This window comes from Martes martes, assembly GCF_963455335.1.
Source record: "Martes martes genome assembly, chromosome: 17".
NCBI classification, from domain to species: domain Eukaryota; kingdom Metazoa; phylum Chordata; class Mammalia; order Carnivora; family Mustelidae; genus Martes; species Martes martes.
This window is the reverse complement of record NC_137905.1, coordinates 35,790,334-35,808,893: the sequence shown is the minus strand read 5'-3', so window position 1 is coordinate 35,808,893 and position 18,560 is coordinate 35,790,334. Positions and strand designations below refer to the sequence as shown.

General features: G+C 36.4%; 1 protein-coding gene across 1 annotated transcript in view; it reads right to left on the bottom strand.

Annotated features, from left to right (window-relative positions):
- Window positions 1–18,560, bottom strand: part of VPS35 (VPS35 retromer complex component) — a 28,493-nt gene that overhangs the window by 4,077 nt on the left and 5,856 nt on the right. Inside the window, exons 2-13 of the mRNA XM_080828270.1 lie at window positions 18,101–18,199; window positions 16,751–16,847; window positions 15,619–15,742; window positions 14,860–15,042; window positions 12,958–13,171; window positions 11,475–11,558; window positions 10,724–10,833; window positions 6,986–7,082; window positions 6,731–6,879; window positions 4,805–5,012; window positions 3,095–3,250; window positions 1,105–1,227 (exon numbers count right to left, since the gene is read on the bottom strand). Coding sequence (XP_080684396.1) covers window positions 1,105–1,227; window positions 3,095–3,250; window positions 4,805–5,012; window positions 6,731–6,879; window positions 6,986–7,082; window positions 10,724–10,833; window positions 11,475–11,558; window positions 12,958–13,171; window positions 14,860–15,042; window positions 15,619–15,742; window positions 16,751–16,847; window positions 18,101–18,199 — 1,644 coding nt within the window. The remainder of the gene's footprint in view (window positions 1–1,104; window positions 1,228–3,094; window positions 3,251–4,804; window positions 5,013–6,730; window positions 6,880–6,985; window positions 7,083–10,723; window positions 10,834–11,474; window positions 11,559–12,957; window positions 13,172–14,859; window positions 15,043–15,618; window positions 15,743–16,750; window positions 16,848–18,100; window positions 18,200–18,560) is intronic.

Here is an 18,560-nt window from a genome sequence, read left to right as displayed (position 1 = left end):
TACAAGGATTAAATGCAATAATCCAAGTATATAGATAGTCTTTGGCACAGTATATGGCACACAGTGAATGCTAGTTGCTCTTTCCATTGTTACCAAAATCTATACATAGAATGCTGGAAAAGGAACTAAATGAGCAGGTGGCATAATATAAATTGGCCAAAAGCTGCTGTGTCAAGCTGGCAGGTATACAGTTCTCTATTGTTGGAAAAGTAAGTTTACTGAGGTTTATTTGTTAACACTATCCTGACTGTCCAACTTTCAGGTACATCAGATTAAAGTATTTTCTATAAAACTACTGAAGACTTAAGCCATGATTCTGCTTAAGAAGTAGTGCATAAAAATATACACAATTCATAAAATTATTCAATTTCAGGGTTTTGGAGAGAGGTTATAATGCAATGCTAGGCACTTTCATGAGTCAAAACTACCTTGAATTAGATCTCACCTGTTATGTACTTGCAACCTCTGCATGAAATTACTGTATCACTTTAGAACTAGTAAAGACTCTAAGAAAGTAAAATCATTCTTAAACTGAGGCAGTCTGAGCCAATTCTGTCATAAACTTAACAATGTTTATAATAAACTTATAAACTATAAATAAACAACTCACAAATAATCTTTATTTTTTAAGATTTTTAAGAATTTATTCATTCGAGACAGAAAGAAAGAGTGCATGCAGGCACATGAGCAGGGGAGAGAGGCAGAGGGAGAGGGAGGCAGACTTCCCGCTGAGCCAGGACGACCCCTCTCACCACCCCCACCCCCATGTAGGGCTCAATCCCAGGATCCAAGATCATGGCCTGCACCTGAGCCACCCAGGTACCCCTCAAGTAATCTTTAAATTACAGGAAAACTTTTGGCAGAAATCTGAACTGTTTTCATCTTTCATTTCTAAGTGTTTTTATGTGATCCCTCAGCTAGTATATGCAATCTACCAACACCATTAGGAAAACTTAATACAAGATGTATAATGAATGATTTATTGAAACTGGAATTTTATTATACCACTATTTTTGAGTATGTTTGAAATTTTCTATAATAAATAACATACACACAGAAGAAAAAAAGAGAAAAAAGTAGTGACATACTTAAAAGTAAACCCACCACTTTAGAATTCTCTTTGTAGCGAAACGCCAATTGATAAGCTGCAAATACCAAGGGTGGCAGTGTGAAGCGAATCCGTTGATTTCCACCAGCTCCAAAATGTTTTCGTGCTGTGTTTAAAATCTGACAAAAAAAAAAAACCCACAAAAAACTCTAAACATTAATCTTTCCTGCACTATGATTAATCATTTATAAAATCAAATGAGGGCTCTAAACACTGTTATTCCTAACATTTTTGACTACCCCTGATGTAGCAGGCTTTACAGTAGATGCTTTGTATTTTTTATCTCATGGAGTCAATGCAATTGACATCACAACCGAGACAGATAGTAACTCCATTTCACAAATAAAGAAGGCTGAAGTTCAAAGAGGCTGCATAATGTGTCCAGGGTTACACAACTAGTCAGGGGCAGAGACAGATAGTAACATATTGTCATACACACATGTACAAAGTCTGCTATGTTGACAGAGACTGCAGACTCTGAAGACAGATTTCTATTTAAGAGTAGATTCTAACACCTACTGCCTGAGTGACCCCGAGCAAATCATTTACCTTCTCTTAGCAGTAAAAGTTTCATTTGAAAAGTGCAGTGGTGGTTGTTATTGTTGTTGGGAAGATCAAGTAAGGCAAGTGAGGAGTTATAGTACCTGACACAAGGAAAGGGCGCAAGGGCTCAGAAAATGTTGGTTATTACTAGGATGCAAAATAGCTATGTGTGTATTACTGGTATGTCTTACCTCCTGATTCAGAAAAAAAAATGACCATTAAAGTAAAAGGAAATGGCAATATACTTTAAAAGAGCCATTGTGAAATAAACGTCAGACTGTTTCAGAAAAACCACAAGGATTCATGAAATACTTTTTAATATGTATGACACAATGTGTGACATATTCAGGTTTTGTGAATTTCTCTAACATAATAGATAAGAGAATGCATTCCCCTTAGGGAAATCAGAGCTAATGATCCTCCCTTAAAGGTCGTTCAGTGCACAGGTACAATAAATTGGCTACATGTGGAAGGCATACTTCCTAATAAAGCATTTGGAAAGCAACAAAAAAAGAAAACACACGTAGGCACAGAAACATAAGGGAATCAGTTAAAATATCTGAACACTCAGCCAATCACTGCGTATAAATCATACACAGTGCACCAAGTGGGACACTAGAGTGCCCAGAATGTTTATAAAGCAAGTCAAAGACTATCACTGCCAAAAGAAGTCAGCTTCTTTTTCACCCTGCTTATGGAGTACAAGAATGTCCTATAACAAAGTCAACAGGAGAAAGTCAGGACTCAACCTCAAATAAAATTGTTCCTCATTAAATCAGCCTATGAATCCAACAAGTTAAACTACACTTTGCCCAAACAATAATTAGACTGCCATCTGTGCTACCTTTCATTAAAATAAATCATCCAGATCAGTCACCAACATTCCTAGCCAGGCAACATGTTATTCATTTCACAAATATCTACTAATGATAAAGAAAGAGAAAACCTCAACTGGTCGTTCTTTACCATGAAAAAGAGGTTAAGAAAAAGACCATATGATTAAAGTCTTTTCATATATTTTCAATGTGGTAAACACATACAACTTTTATTTTCAAACCTTGGAAACATAAATACAATTGAATATAAGGACTGCTGCTTATACTTTAAATTTTATCATGATAAGCAACTGGACAATTCTAAAAGCAGCATAGTTCGAAAAGAAAATGAACATGGAATGAATACTGAACATCCAACTAAAGGAAAATCGGTTTTCTGCAATTCTTAAGAAGTCTTGAAAGAAACTAGAGCAACCAACTTGTTTCCCATAAGCTCACAATTATGCACTACTATATAAAGTGAAACTCCATGAATATCACTTATCTCTTATTCAGTTGCAATTTTTTCAAAACCTTCTAAGATCATAGGGGCATCAGACCATTTGAGACACATCTACATGGTTTCACTAAAGCTATGAAGGTGTATGATAACTGAGCTAACTCATACCAAGTACTGTTGGTCAGGGTCCTCAGACCGCAGAAGATGAATGAATCTGCCCACAAGGCTCTGCTCATCAGCAAAGTCTTCAGGATCAGGATCTTCTATGGGCTGATCTGGCTGGTCCTGAATCAACGTGGATACCAAATTCATTATGGAATCCACCTGTAACGTGAGAGAGGCAGAAATCCACTGAGGTGAGACCATCAGCATATAAAGTCACTATGAAAAGTGTTTCCAGTTAAAGAATCTAGATGTCCATCAACAGATGAATGGATAAAGAAGATGTGGTATATATACAATGGAATACTATGCAGCCATCAAAAGAAATGAAATCTTGCCATTTGCAATGACATGGATGGAACTAGAGGGTATTATGCTTAGCGAAATAAGTCAATCAGAGAAAGACAACTATCATATGATCTCCCTGATATGAGAAAGTGGAGAAGCAATCTGGGGGTTTGGAGGGTAGGAAAAGAATTAATGAAACAAGATGGGATCGGGAAGGAGACAAATTAAGAGACTCTTAATCTCACAAAACAAACTGAGGGTTGCCAGGGGGAGGGGGATAGGGAGAGGGTGGTGGGGTTATGGACAATGGGGAAGGTATGTGCTATGGTGAGTGCCGTGAAATGTGTAAACCTGGCGATTCACAGACCTGTACCCCTGGGGCTAATAATACATTATATGTTAATTAAAAAATTTTTAAAATTAATTTAAAAAAGTGTTTCCAGTTACGTAAAGTTAACAAACCAGTATTAACAACATAATTCCTCTTATTTTAAGAAGGTTTATGTATACTAATACACATACAGACAAGAGTCTAGAAAGAGATACACCAAATATTAATTAATAGTAGTTATTCTCTTTCTGGTGGGATTATAGTTTTATAATTTCCTCTTTATAGGCCTCTAATTTACTTTTCTGTAGCCCACACTTATTTTTTACTTTATTAACATATAATGCATTATTTTGTTTTGGGGTACAGGTCTGTGATCCATCAGTCTTACACAATTCACAGTGCTTACCATAGCACATACCCTCCTTAATGTCCATCACCCAGCCACCCCATTCCTACCACCCCCCCCACTCCAGCAATCCTCAGTTTGCTTCCTGAGAGAAATAGTCTCTTATGGTATGTCTCTATACACTTCTAATTTCTAATTTATATAATGAGTAAGCTCATCATAATCTTTTTAAATTTTTTTATTTTTTTAAGATTTTATTTGACAGAGAGAGCACACGCATGCAAGGTGAACAGCAGGCAGAGGGAGAAGCAGGCTCCCCGCCAAGCAGGAAGTCCGACATGGGGCTCGATCCCAGGACTCTGGGATCATGCCCTGAGCTAAAGGCAGATGTTTAACTGACTGAGCCACCCAGGCACCCCATAATCTTTTTTTTTAGTATTAAATTACACTCTTCTTCCGTTTAATGTGTGAGTCTCAGGATCTAAAATCATTACTACATTGTCTCAGTTTTCCTAATATATAGCACATTGGTATGCTCTTACCTGTTTTGTTTTTTTTTTTAAGATTTTATTATTTATTTGACAGACAGAGATGACAAGTAGGCAGAGAGGCAGGCAAAGAGAGAGAGGAGGAAGCAGGCTCCCTGCCAAGCAGAAAGCCTAATGCGGGGCTCGATCCCAGGACCCTGAGATCATGACCTGAGCCGAAGGCAGAGGCTTAACCCACTGAGCCACCCAGGCGCCCCTCTTACCTGGTCTTGAGAGACAATTTCTGTGTTATAATCCAGAACATTACTAAGCACGTAACAACTCATGCTCTTTCTGGACTCATAGTCAAAGTACTCAAAAAGTGGGTGAAAATGTTTTAATTTCAAGACTGTTAAAATATTGTTGTAAGTGTCAACAGGTATCTTCAAAAGTCTGGTGAGCTCCTTTGAAACTGCACTACTGGTAGCAATACTACAAAAAGAAAAACAACAGCTCTTTAATGAGTAAAATTAACTTTCTCTGTATACAAATATACTAATTGCATAAAAACTTGAAAAGTTTTCATTTATACATTAAAACAAAGAGGTCAAGTGGATCACACCATCTCAAAATACTCCAATGACCTTCTGAGAAGATAAAAATTCCTATCTAAACACAAACATGTACTCATCTCTTAATGTTCTGTTAATACAAAATAAGATGTAACAACATCGAACCGGCTGTACAGCTGGAGTTAAAATGACTGTCTAGAATTTGACATTTTTAGGAAAGCATTTTAAGTGGCAGTTAGGTTGCTAGGCAGCCAATAAACACTGTATATTCATGATGAAAATAAGTAGGGAGAAAAATCCATGTAAAACTAGCAACTCCACAAAACAGAAAAAAAACTGCTTCTTTTGCATCAGATGCTGGCACTCAAGGAAAAACAGGCTGAATTTAAAGCAGCAGCTCACAGGAGCATTTATAAGATCTTTAGAGCTAGGGATTTCTAATTCTTTGTCTAACTTTACTTTAAAACTTACTTGGTGGGAGAAGATTACAGACACATGATTTAATTTTCTCTCACATTTAACACTCAAGATCTGGAATGTTTTTCAGTTCACAAAAAATGGAAGTAACCAAAAGAAGGAGGGATGGTGAATAAAAAGAGTTATAGGAAAATAAGAAATCTTCCTAATGTGGCTCAACCACAAGAAGGGAGATGAAAAAGAAAAAGACTATATGAGGCAAAATTATGAATAATAAGGATAAGGGGAAAGGGACTGGCTTGACCCCATGTTCAGATGCAATACAAGATAGACAACGAGGGGACTGCTGAGGAAAAGATAAAGGGATCAGAATTACGCACAGTGGCCACTAGAGGATGCCACAGACTAGGACAGCACCTTGAGGCTCTCAATTAGCAACAAAATAGACTTTTTTCCTCGATGGTATCAAAATCAAAGGTCAAAGAGAAAAGTATTTTAAGCCAATTTAATTTCCACACCTTAAATATACATATGCTCCTAATTTTTTAAAACATATTCATCTCTAGGAAACCACTTCCTATAGAAACACTGCTTAACATAAACACAGCTGACCCATGAATATGGATTTGAGTACTGCAGGCTGACTTATACATGGATGTTTTTCTACAAATACAGTACAATAAAATGTATTTTCTCTTCCTGTAGTTTTTTAAATAACATTTTCTTTTCTCTAGTTTACTTAATTGTAAGAATACAGTATATACTATGTAGAATGTACAAAATGTATTAATTGATCATTTGTTACTGGTAAGGCTTCTGGTCAACACAGCAGGCTATCAGTAGTTAAGTTTTAGGTAGTTCAAAGTTATAAGCAGTTTTTCAATTGCATAGAAGGTCAGCGCCCCTAACCCCAACATTGTTCTAAGGTCAACTACTAACTTCCTCACGAGTTTGAAAACTAACTCATTCATATATCAAAGGGGTTTGAAATGGAGAGACTCTGGTCCATAAAGACTACTTATAGTCCTTGAGTGCCACTACTTGATCAATGTATACAACCAAGAAATTGATTGCTACTTTCTGCACTGATTAACACCAAGCATACCAATCTAACAAATGCTTAAGACAAATGCTAACATTTCAAAAAGCAATTAAGAAAAACAAGTCTAGGATTAAAAAGTACTTGATAAGGGTTTTTATAAAAATGTAACTTTGACTTACTGTTCAAGGTTGAGCTTATTAAATATTTCCACTGTAGTTTCTAGAACTTTATCAACATAGTCCACACGATCAGGGTAACACTTCATAGCAAGATTAATGAGAGAAACTTGTAAAGATACAACATCCTCTGAAGGCATGTCTTGTCTAGACTGAAATGTTGAGAAAACCACAAAATTTATCTTAAACAATCACAAAAGGATCTACCAGCTAAGAAGTTTCAAAGTTTTGAGAATGTAGAAGAAAAGCCATACAAACCTGTATTACTGTAGCCACCTGCTGTGAAAATATGTCAAAAAGTTTAATATCTGCGGGGATTCCAGGTCCATCTTCACGGTGGGCAAACAACGCTAATCTGAAAAAGAAAATAATCTTTATTTCAACAAATACAGGGATTTAGGTAGTGGGATTATGGATGACATTTATTCTTTACACTTTTCTATATTTTCTACAAGGTATTTCTCCTACAACATTAAAAAAGATTTTAAAAAAGGACAAGGAGTGGAGCTGATCATTCCCTCAATTCATTTTTTTAGTAAGTTTTTAATTCTATTAGAGTTAACAGCGTTATGTTAGTTTCAGGTGATTCAACACTTCCACACATCACCCACTGCTCATCATGACAAGTGCACTACTTAATCCCCCATCACCTATTCCCCCAAACCCGCCACTGACTTTCCCTCTGGTAACCATCAGTTTGTTCCCTAGAGTTAAGAGTCTGTTTCTTGGTTTGTCTCTCTTTTTTTTCCCCTTTGTTCACTTGCTTCTTAAATTCCACGAGTGAAATCATATGGTATTTGTCTTTCTCTGCCTTACTTAGCTCAGCATAATACTCTCTAGCTCCATCCACGTCACTGAAAATAGCAAGATTTCATTCTTTTTATGGCTGAATAACATCCCATTACTTACATACCATGTCTTCTTTATCCATTCCTCTATCCAAAGACACTTGGGCTTCTTCCATAATTTGGCTTTTGTAGGGAATGCTGCTATTAACACAGGGTTGCATGTATTCCTTTGAATTAGTGTTTTTGTGTTTTCTGGGTAGATATCAAGTAGCGTGATTGCTGGATCATAGGGTAGTTCCATCTTTAAGTTTCTGAGGAACCTCTACACTGTTTTCCACAATGGCTATACCAGTCTGCATTCTCACCAACAGTGAAAGAGGGTTCCTTTTTCTCCACATCCTCGGCAACACTTATTTTTTGTGTTTTTCATTTTAGCTATTCTAACAGGTGTGAAGAGATATAACTATTTTAGTTCTGATTTGCATCCCTGATGATAAGTGATGTTGAGCATCTTTTCATGCGTCTGTCGGCCATCTGGATGTCTTCTTTGGAGAAATGTCTATTCATGTTTTCTCCCCATTTTTAAGTCAGATTATTTGGTTTTTGGGTATTGAGTTTTATCAGCTTTTTATATATTTTGATACTAACCATTTATCAGATATGTCATCTGCAAATATCTTCTCTCATTCAGTAGGTTGCCTCTTAGTTTTGTTGATTGCTTCCTTTCATTGTGCAGAAACTTTTTATTTTTATGTAGCCCCAATAGTTTATTTTTGCTTTTATTTCCCTTGCCTCAGGAGACATATCTAAGAATATGTTGCTATAGCCAACGTCAGAGAAATTACTGCCTGTGCTCTCTTCTAGGATTTTTATGGTTTCAGGTCTCACATTGAGGTCTTTAATCCACTTTGAGTTTATTTTTGTGTATGGTATAAGTGGTCAATTCATTTTTAACTGAACAGTTTTGTCAATGATGTCGTATTTCACTGAATTCTTACTATATGCCATATTTTATACCATACATAAGATTTTTTAACAGCCTGATTTTGCCATAGTCTTTGAAACTTAATCAAGTAGATCACAGATAAAAATGCATTAAAGGGACAAATGTATTTGACAGCCATGATTTTAAAGAGCAATCTTTAAAAGATAAATCCCATTACAGCTTCCATTAAGAGTATGCCCAATTCAGGGGCACTTGGGTGGCTCAGTCAGTGAAGCATTTGCCTTCAGCTCAAGTCATGATCTCAGGGTGCTGTGACTGAGTCCCACATTGGGATCTCCACTCAGCGGCGAGTCTGCTTCTCCCTCCCCCTCTGAGATCCCGCTCCCTCTTTGATCACTTTGCTCTCTCTCAAATAAATAAATAAAATCTTAAAAAAAAAAAGAGTATGCCCAATTCACATATAATTCTTGCTGTCCAGATTTAAACTAGTGATTTGGAGAATCTGCTACATCTTAGACTTCAGTAACTTAGGTATTTAAAATCTAAAAAAAGTAGTGCCTGGGTGACTCAGTTAAGTGTCTGCCTTCATCTCAGGTCATGATCCCAGGGTCCTGGGATGGAGACCTGCATCGGGCTCCCTGCTTGGCAGGGAGCCTGCTTCTCCCTCTCCCACTCCCTCTGCTTGCATTCCCTCTCTCACTGTGTCTGTCAAATAAATAAATAAAATCTTTTTTAAAAAAAACATATATATATATATATAAAAGTATTTGCAGAAATAAATCTTCACTTGGGTTCCTGGTTTCATAAGGTCAATGATATGTAAGCTAATGAGTAGGACACATGTTATATACTAGCAGTCAGCACAGTTGCCAAGCAGACACTCATCAGAGCCATTATCAAAAGCCAAGTTTAATATTTTTAACCAAGACCAATGCTGAAAGAAGTAAAATTTAAACCTAAGGGGCATATACTAAACATATTTAATACTTCAAAACTCTTTTTTAAAAAAATATGACAGAATGATTACCCAAACATTTTTTGTTAAAATTTTTAAAACTATTTACTTATTTATTTGAAAGAGAAAGAGTGAGCAAGAGAGAGCACAAGCCAGGGGAGGGGCTGAGGGAGAGGGAAGAGTAGATCCCCTGCTGAGCTGAGAGCCCAATGTGGGACTCAATCCCAGGACCTGGGATCACCACCTGAGCTGAGGGCAGACCCTTAGCTGACTAAGCCACCCAGGTACCCTTACCTGAACATTCTTTTTAAAATTTTTTTAAATTTTATTTATTTGAGAAAGTGAGCAAGTGAGAGAACATGAGCAGGGGTAGGGGCAGAGGGAAAGAGAGAAGCAGACTCCTGTGCTGAGTGCTAGGGAGCCCGACGAGGAGGGGTTCAATCCTGGGACTCCAGGATCATGACCCAAGCCAAAGGCAGTCGTATAACCAACTAGTCACCCAGGCGTCCCCTTTACCTGAACATTCTCAATCATCCATATCTAATGGCTACTTGATAAAAGAGACTCCAAATCAAATCAGTGCCCAATAAAAAGTAACTTTCCTTACCGTAAAAAACAAATTTTGTTCTTTGAATATGTAAGAGTTAAATAATGGATCTGTATGACATTGCCAACTAAATGTCTAGATTAAAAATATTCATTATCAGGTGCCTCGGTGGTTCAGTTGGTTGAGCGACTGCCCTGAGCTCAGGTCATGATCCCATGGTCCCAGGGTTGAGTCCCGCAGCCCCAGGATCAAGTCCCACATCAGGCTCAAGTCTGCTTCTCTCTCTGACCGCCCCCTCTCTTATGCTCTCTCTCCCTCAAATAAATAAAATCTTTAAAAAAAAAAAAAAAAAGAATGTTTAGGGGTGTCTGGGTGGCTCAGTGCCTCAAGCCTCTGCCTTCGGCTCAGATCATGATCTCAGGGTCGTGGGATCAAGCCCCACATCAGGGAGCCTGCTTCCCCTTCTCTCTCTCTCTGCCTGCCTCTCTGCCTACTTGTGATCTCTGTATGTCAAATAAATAAATAAAATCTTTAAAAAAAATATTCATTATCTCCATGCCTCCTGCTAAACCTACTTCATGCCTAAGCTAGGCAAACACCTGGTAGATACTCATACTTACAGAACTAAACTGTTCATAGTGTAATTGCTTTAAAATCATTAATATAATAAAGATGTAACAAAAGTAAGTAATTCACAAAAATGTTTTAAATTCATTAGTCCCTGGTCAGAACACTACCCTCCAGTGTTGGAAGCACTTACCTATCAATTAAAGCAATGATTATGTTCTTCACATTTACATTTTGGTGTAACTCAGCACAGGCCCGGAGAAAAGGATTCAAAGTCTGAAGGTGGAATTCATCAGGGAAAACCTGAAAATCAAATAATAATTAACTGACATGAGTAAAAGTATTTCACATTATAATCTGGACTTATGATAAAGTTCATATTTGTGGAAACAATCGTTTTAATCTTACACAACTAAATTCAAACACATTACTTTTGAGCCTCTTTAAACATTAAGACCAAGTAGAAATAATCCACTAGACAAAGTACATCTACAATTAAACTAAAACTAATGAGAACTAGAGAACTTGGAGGCTACACTTTCCTACATTTTGGGGGGAGAAAACACATCAATACAAAGACCAAGTTATCAGTAAGAGAAAATAATTCTTTTTAATCAGGACAGCTTGTTTTCTCCCCCCCCTTTTTTTTTTAAGATTTATTTATTTTAGGAAGAATGAGTGAGTGTGGGTGAGCATACATATGGGGGGGGAGGGGCAGATGGAGAAGGAGACCAGCAGCAGACTCCCCACTGAGCCAGGAGCCCCACATAGGGCTTGACCCCAGGACTCCCAGATCCGAAATCAAGAGTCAGATGCTCAACACACTGAGCCATCCAGGCACCTCAGGATAGCTTCTTTTCTAGTCTATCAAGACTTTTTTTCAAAACAATGAAAATTAATGAAGGACAAAATGAGTTATTTATAAAATGAATGTCCTCACTTACCTGAATAATACACTCCATGAGATATTCTTGAGCCAATGCATCCCTGCAATTCACAACTTGCTCCAATATGCCAGTCAAAACAATCTAAAAGAAAAAGGTAAGAGTTAAAACATTATTTTTAAGTCCTAAGAAACTCCTCTAATAACATATTTAAGCTATTAATTTGAGAATCTTATTTTAGATTTTTCCAACCCATACTTACTTTTTTTTTTTTTTTTTTTTTTTAAAGATTTTATTTATTTATTTGACAGAGAGAGATCACAAGCAGGCAGAGAGGCAGGCAGAGAGAGAGAGAGGAGGAAGCAGGCTCCCCGCTGAGCAGAGAGCCCGATGTGGGACTCGATCCCAGGACCCTGAGATCATGACCCGAGCCGATGGCAGAGGCTTTAACCCACTGAGCCACCCAGGTGCCCCATACTTACTTTTTAAATTAAACTTCGACATTTTACAGAAGCACTTTTTTAATTTTTTTGAACAGAAGAATTTTTTAAAAAAAATAAATGAATTCTGGACTTCTACTTAATAAGTCATTTAGGATGAAGTTTAGGAAATTTTTTTCCTTTATGATTTCTGCCTTTTGTGTCCTAAGAAATCTCTGCCTAATCTAACATTATAAAGACATACTTTGTATTTTTTTCTAAAAGTTTATAGTTTTAGGTTTTATATTTAGGTCTGTGATCCATTTTTTGAGTTTTTCTGTATGGTATGAGAATGGGTCATAGTTCAAGGGTCTTGTTTGCACACAGCTGTCTAATTTTTCCAGAAACATTTGCTGAGAAGGTTAAGATTACATTTTTATCAAAAGTAACCTACTATATATATGTGAGCCTATTCTGGACTATCTTTTCCAGGGCTGACAAATCTAGTTCAATGTCTGCTTTTGTAACTCCCATATTGTCTGTTACTGCTTTTCACTACTGCTGCAGAGTTTAGTAGTTGCAGACAAAATCAAACAACATTTACTATTTGGTCCTTTATAGAAAGAGTTTGTCAATCTCTGCTTAACTCCCCCCACTGATTTATTTATCTCTTCCACCAACATCACATTTTTTTAAAAATTTTATTTATTTGACAGACAGAGACCATAAGCAGGCAGAGAGAGGGGGAGGCAGGCTCCCTGCTGAGCAGAGAGCCCGATGTGGGGCTTGATCCCAGGACCCTGGGATCATGACCTGAGCCGAAGGCAGAGGCTTTAACCCACTGAGCCCCCTGGCGCCCCCCCCAATATCACATTCTTAATGCAGCTTTAGAGTAAACCTGGAGTAAAATACAGTCAATCTCAATTTAAGAAAAATTGGTATCTTAATAATATTGAGTCTTCCAATCCACAAATACAAACTGAAAATAAATCTTTCAATTTACTTGTCTTTAATTTTAAAGTGGTTTTCAATATAATATTATTTAATAAAAATATTTTAATTTTAAAAAATCAGACTTCAATTTATATCTCATAAGAAAAGGTGACAAGTAAAAGGATATACACCTGTTTGTAACGTTCCACATTCACACCTTCCAACTGACTGAGGCGCACCAAATTTGTTCCCACTAAAATTCTCAGTTCTTGTCTTTCTCGTTCTCTTTTCTCTCTATCTCGACTATGTCCCTGATGTTGCATTCGCACCCAGAGCTTGTTCATCTCTGCAAAGTTAAGTAGTACAAAATCCATGGAATCACTTATGTCGCCAGTTGTTTCTTCACTGCAAAGAGAGAGTTGAAACAATCTTTACATACACTATTTACACTAGAGGACCATATTACCGTTATTGTTCACCTTTGTGCATTTCCTTCTTATCTCTTTAATACACCGATATTTCATAGAAGAAACTTTCTGGCTTAGTGTTCAATTTCAAGGGAAAGAGACTCCAGAGGAAAAAAAAACCAGGGAAAAGACACAGAACAAGTGTAAAAGAACAAAAAAACTTTCTCCCATTCCCTATCCTAGGTCAACTTGTTCTCACAGCAATTCCATTAATTCAAAAAGCCTTTAAAAAAATGATACTTATAATGTACTGCTAACTACATCATTTTAAAAAAGATTTTATTTATTTATTTGACGAGAGAGCGCGAGTGAATGAGCGCGCGCACTCGTGTGTGCACAAGCGGTGAGGAGGAGGGGCTGAGGCAAAGGGACAAGCAGACTCCGTGGTGAGCACAGAGCCGGATGTGGGACTCAATACCAGGACTCTGGGATCATGACCTGAGCAGAAGGCAAACACTTAACCTACTGAGCCACTCAGGTGCCCTAACTACATCATTTTACTGTTGAACATCTTATGTTTTCAATTGGAATATAAGCTTTGTGAGGGAAGAGACCATGTATTTCCTGCTTATTTTTGATCTCCTAGGATAGGGAACATAGTTTTCAAAAATTTTAATGATTGCCTAATTAAATGCTTAAAATTTGCAGTCAAATCGTAATAAAACAAAGACCCTCACCATCTTCTCACATTGTTAAAATTTTACCTTTTCTATACCATTTAACTTTATCACATGCATGGTAAATTTTTATATTTTTTTCTCTTAAAAAGGAACTGGTACAGAAATACTAAAAACTACTGAACCATACACCTTAGAAATAAATGAATAAGCAAACTTAAAGAAGGGGTGCCTGACTGGCTCAGTCACTGGGACATGGGACTCTTGATCTCAGGGTCCTGGGTTCGAGCCCCATGATGGATGTAGAGATTACTTAAAAAGACATTTTTTTTTTAAATAAATAAACTTAAACAAAAGGAATTAAGATCCTCAATCTAGGAACTCTGCACATAAATAGTCCACCTAGTTGGTTGCAGACCATAGCTGGCTGACCATTTACCCTTATGTGAAATACAAGTGCAATGGACGTGGATGCTGGAACACTAGTCACACCAGAGACAGGACTCTCATTTTGAAAGGCTTTTGTTTTTTCTGTTTTGGAGTTAATATGTAATTTGTGTATAGAGATAATTTAAACCACTTATATCCAGGGTATTTAGCAGTCCATAAATAACAAAAACTGATGAGACATTCAAGAAACAACATGAAAATTAGCTAGTTCACAGAGTAAGTTAAGGATATGTCAATATTTCATCACAAATGTAACTTCAAAATACAACCCATTTTAAAAAATCAAATCTTCAAAGAATACTTAATGTAATGGGAACATGCTCTCATAAAATTATGTTTAATGAAAAAAGCAGGTTCTGATAATCTACAGACAATTTTTAAAGAGCACATTCTGCATCATACCCCATATGCTGAAGAAAATCTCTACATGAAATGCTACAAGTACCGGCTGTGGGTGGGAGAAATATTGATATTTGTTTTTTTTAAACACTTTTCTATTCTTCTTTTATATTCTACAACAAAAAGTATAACAACTAAATCAAAAGAGAAAATCACTTACTCTGTTGGCTCTCCTTCATCAGGCAAGATGTTTCTGGTACACTGAAGAAGATAGTTCCGAAGAAATAAACCTCTCAAAGGATGCTGCACACCACGACACATTTCTACCAAATCTTTCAAGATATCTTTCCTAGACTGAGGAAATGACTTGACATATACAACTCCAACTGTGATCAACAGATAACTAGGGGAATTATAAGGGAATATTTGATTAAAATATTAATAAATAAATAAATACTCAAGTCAAGAATTTGATTATGTCTAAACATACTGAATCCAAACATATTAAGCAAGATGGGGACCAGGTTTTTCTTCTGCACAATGAAAAAATACCTAATTTAAAATATAACCACTCCCACTCACTGACCCTCCTCCAATCTATGTATGTATTTACATGCAAATTATATATATATTTATATACACAAATATGTGTACATACAAGTATATTGATATGTACATAAATACATATACACATACATAAGTATCATTATCACCTTTAAACATACTAGTAAGAGAATGTCATATTAATTTTTCTAGTAGTCAAGGCATTAAACAAAATAGTATGTCTACTTTTTCTATTTCCAAAATTCCTCAATTATCCATATAAAAAGTAAAATTAATTACACCTTAAAACATTTAAAGAAAACCCAGAATATCTACCAAAATGTTAATCTCAATTTGTTAAGAAATTAAAGAATCTTAAAATTGGTTTTTAAAAATCAAAGTGGAAAATGCAGATATCGGATTCTCAATTACTTACAGCCTTGGGATAATGTTTCCAGCATACTGTACAAGTTCATAGAGATCTGCCACTTTTCTTCCTTTAGCAAATTCATCTGTCAGGTAGACTTCCAGGTAGTGTAGTTCATCAGAAATAGCCATATCTTTTAATTACGATTAAGGACTCAAATAAAGCTAAGCCAACCTAAGCAATACTCTGGAACTTTTTGGAGTCATTACACTATTGGGCAGGTATCTTAAATGTTAGTCCTTTAAGAGAACATGTTTAAATGAAGACAGAATTTCATTTAGGCTTTCCTTATTTTAAAATAAGTGTTTTTATTCACTTACATGTAGAATTTAAGAAACAAAACAAATGAGCAAAGAGAAAAAAAAAGACAAACCAAGAAAGAAACTCTTAACTATAGAGAACAAACTGATGGTTACCAGAGGGGAGGTCAGTGGGGAATGGATGAAATAGGTGATGGGGAATAAGGAGGGCACTTGTGATGAGCACCAGGTGATTCAAATAAAAACTTAAAAAACAAATACATGAAATAAGATAAAATGATAAAAAAACTGAATAAGGGTTTTTAAAGCTGTCCGGTAAAGCAAAGCAGTAAAAATAAGGATTACCCATCAGACTCCTAGAGGGTTGTTGGTTTTTTTTTAAGATTTACGTATTTGACACAAAGAGAGAGACAGCAAGACAGGCAGAGGGAGCGGGAGAGGGAGAAGCAGGCTTCCTGCTGAGCAGGGAGCTAGATGCAGAGCTTGATCACAGGACCCTAGGATCATGACCTGAGACGAAGAGAAACACTTATGGACTGAGCCACCCAGTGGGTTTTGAAATGGCAAAATCACTGAAATCATTTTCATTTTTGGAGTCCTGCATGACAAGTATCTAAGCATTAAAGAACCAACTGCCTAAAAGCCTCAATATCCTTCATGAAGGGAATAAAAATTAAAACATAGCAACAAAGAAGCTTAAGCATAGAAAAAGGGTTTCTGATATTAAGTTTTTCTTTTTCTCATAAAATTTACATGGAGGAGTACTATTTGGTTAAGACAATGAAAAATAATGTAATGGCAGAAAAACACAAGAAGAAATAAAATATGGCCTCATCAAGAAAAAAGTATGTTCAAAATGGTCTTCAACATTCAAAAGATACAAAGTTCATAGTAGCTCTTTGGTGATAACATAGAAGTCCGGAGCTCACCAAGCATATTAGAAGCATGTTTCAGAGCATCCATAAGCTTGTTTTTGTCCTACGGAAATACCAATTTACAGGAATGTTTAATTTAAGTAAACATTTAACTTGGATTTGGTACACAGTATATAGCACTTAAATTATTTTAATCACCTAACAATCAGGTTTAGTTTCACCTTGCCTTCTCTACTGAAAGAAAAAGATTCATGGTTCCTCATCCAGACTGCAAAGCTTAGCAAGTCTTATGTAACTAGGACTATAAACTTCCTGGCATAGCTCTAATCTTTTAAATCTCTAGTGCTATAAAAGTAACTCCATTAATTCACACTTACCTGCAATCAAGGGAGCTGGCATATTAATTCTTTTAAAGCAAGTTACTATCCTGACAATGGCTTTGTCATAGGTAAAGACTCCTCAGAGATGTCTGAATTGACCATCCCTGTCTCTAAGTATGCTTTCCTCCTCACAATGCCCATGTGTCCCACTGAACACATATATGAAGACAATGCCTTTAAATACAGGAAACAATATTCATACTCAGAAAGAGACAGAAACAAGCAATAACCAAGTTCCATACCCACTCATTTTCTCCATTCCAAGACATTTTTTTGCAAGGAAAAAATACAATACATATAATTGGTTAAAACAGCATATTACGAAGCTTTAGAAATTGTGAGACATTTTACAAAGGTAAGGTATCTTCATCAGAGCAACTTATAACTTGAAGTACCAGCCTATTTGGTTCCATTTCTTAAATTTTAATGCAGAGATTCTATAGTTTCTACACAGATTACTTCCTACTCCGTCTTTTAGAATACGACAACACAGAAATTGGTGTAAGTATAATTTTCAAGCCAGTTACTGAAAAAAATATATATATATATTCATATATTCAGGATGGAAACAGACTTCAAGATAGAAAAAAGCCAAAAAATCCAAAATGAAAGCATTTAAATACATTCATTCAACAAATATTAAGTACCCATTATATGTCAAGTACTCCTCAGGTTTGAGGTATAGAAGCAATGACACTAGTAACTGAATCAGATATTGGTATGGTGATAGAAGGTAGGGTCTCTTGTCCTCGGGGAGCTTCCATTCTGGTAGGGAAGACAGACATTCCCAAATCATAAATGCAAATGCAAGTAAACAGGGCTCTCTGCTGGAACTATTCCATGCAGTGCTTGAAGGAGGTGAGATGCAAGATGTACGCCAGAAGACACTGAAGATTACATTTAGTAGAAGCAGTGGTGCTATACAACCTTACAAAATATACAGATTGTATTTTGCCTCCCATATTGACATTCTTACCAGGCATCTCTTCATCTGGAATGACTGGACCTTCACAGCCTGTATGGCTTCATCCAAGAGCTTTTCCTGCTCATCCTGAGGTGACTGCTGTGTTGTAGGCTGAAAAATAAAAAATACTTCCAATTAATGTCTCATTAGCACTCTCTTCTAAAATAATCTGTTATTTCTGTAGTTCTAGACATAGCCCTTCTCCAAGGCTTTCATAAAAGGCACATTCCAGTTCTAGATCTCAAACCCGTTTATTTATTTTTGACAATTATTGAACTGAGAGCTATACCCAGTCACGCAAGTTAATAGCATAATAATGCTGAAGGGAACAGTAACATGTAGACAATCTCTACTCTCCCAGAAACTGATCAACATTCTTGTAGCAGGTTGGCCTCAAAAAACATGTGGTGTTAGTGTGCATCCAACAACAATCCTTATGATAGGTATAGTCTTATCCAAATCTCTAAACGCC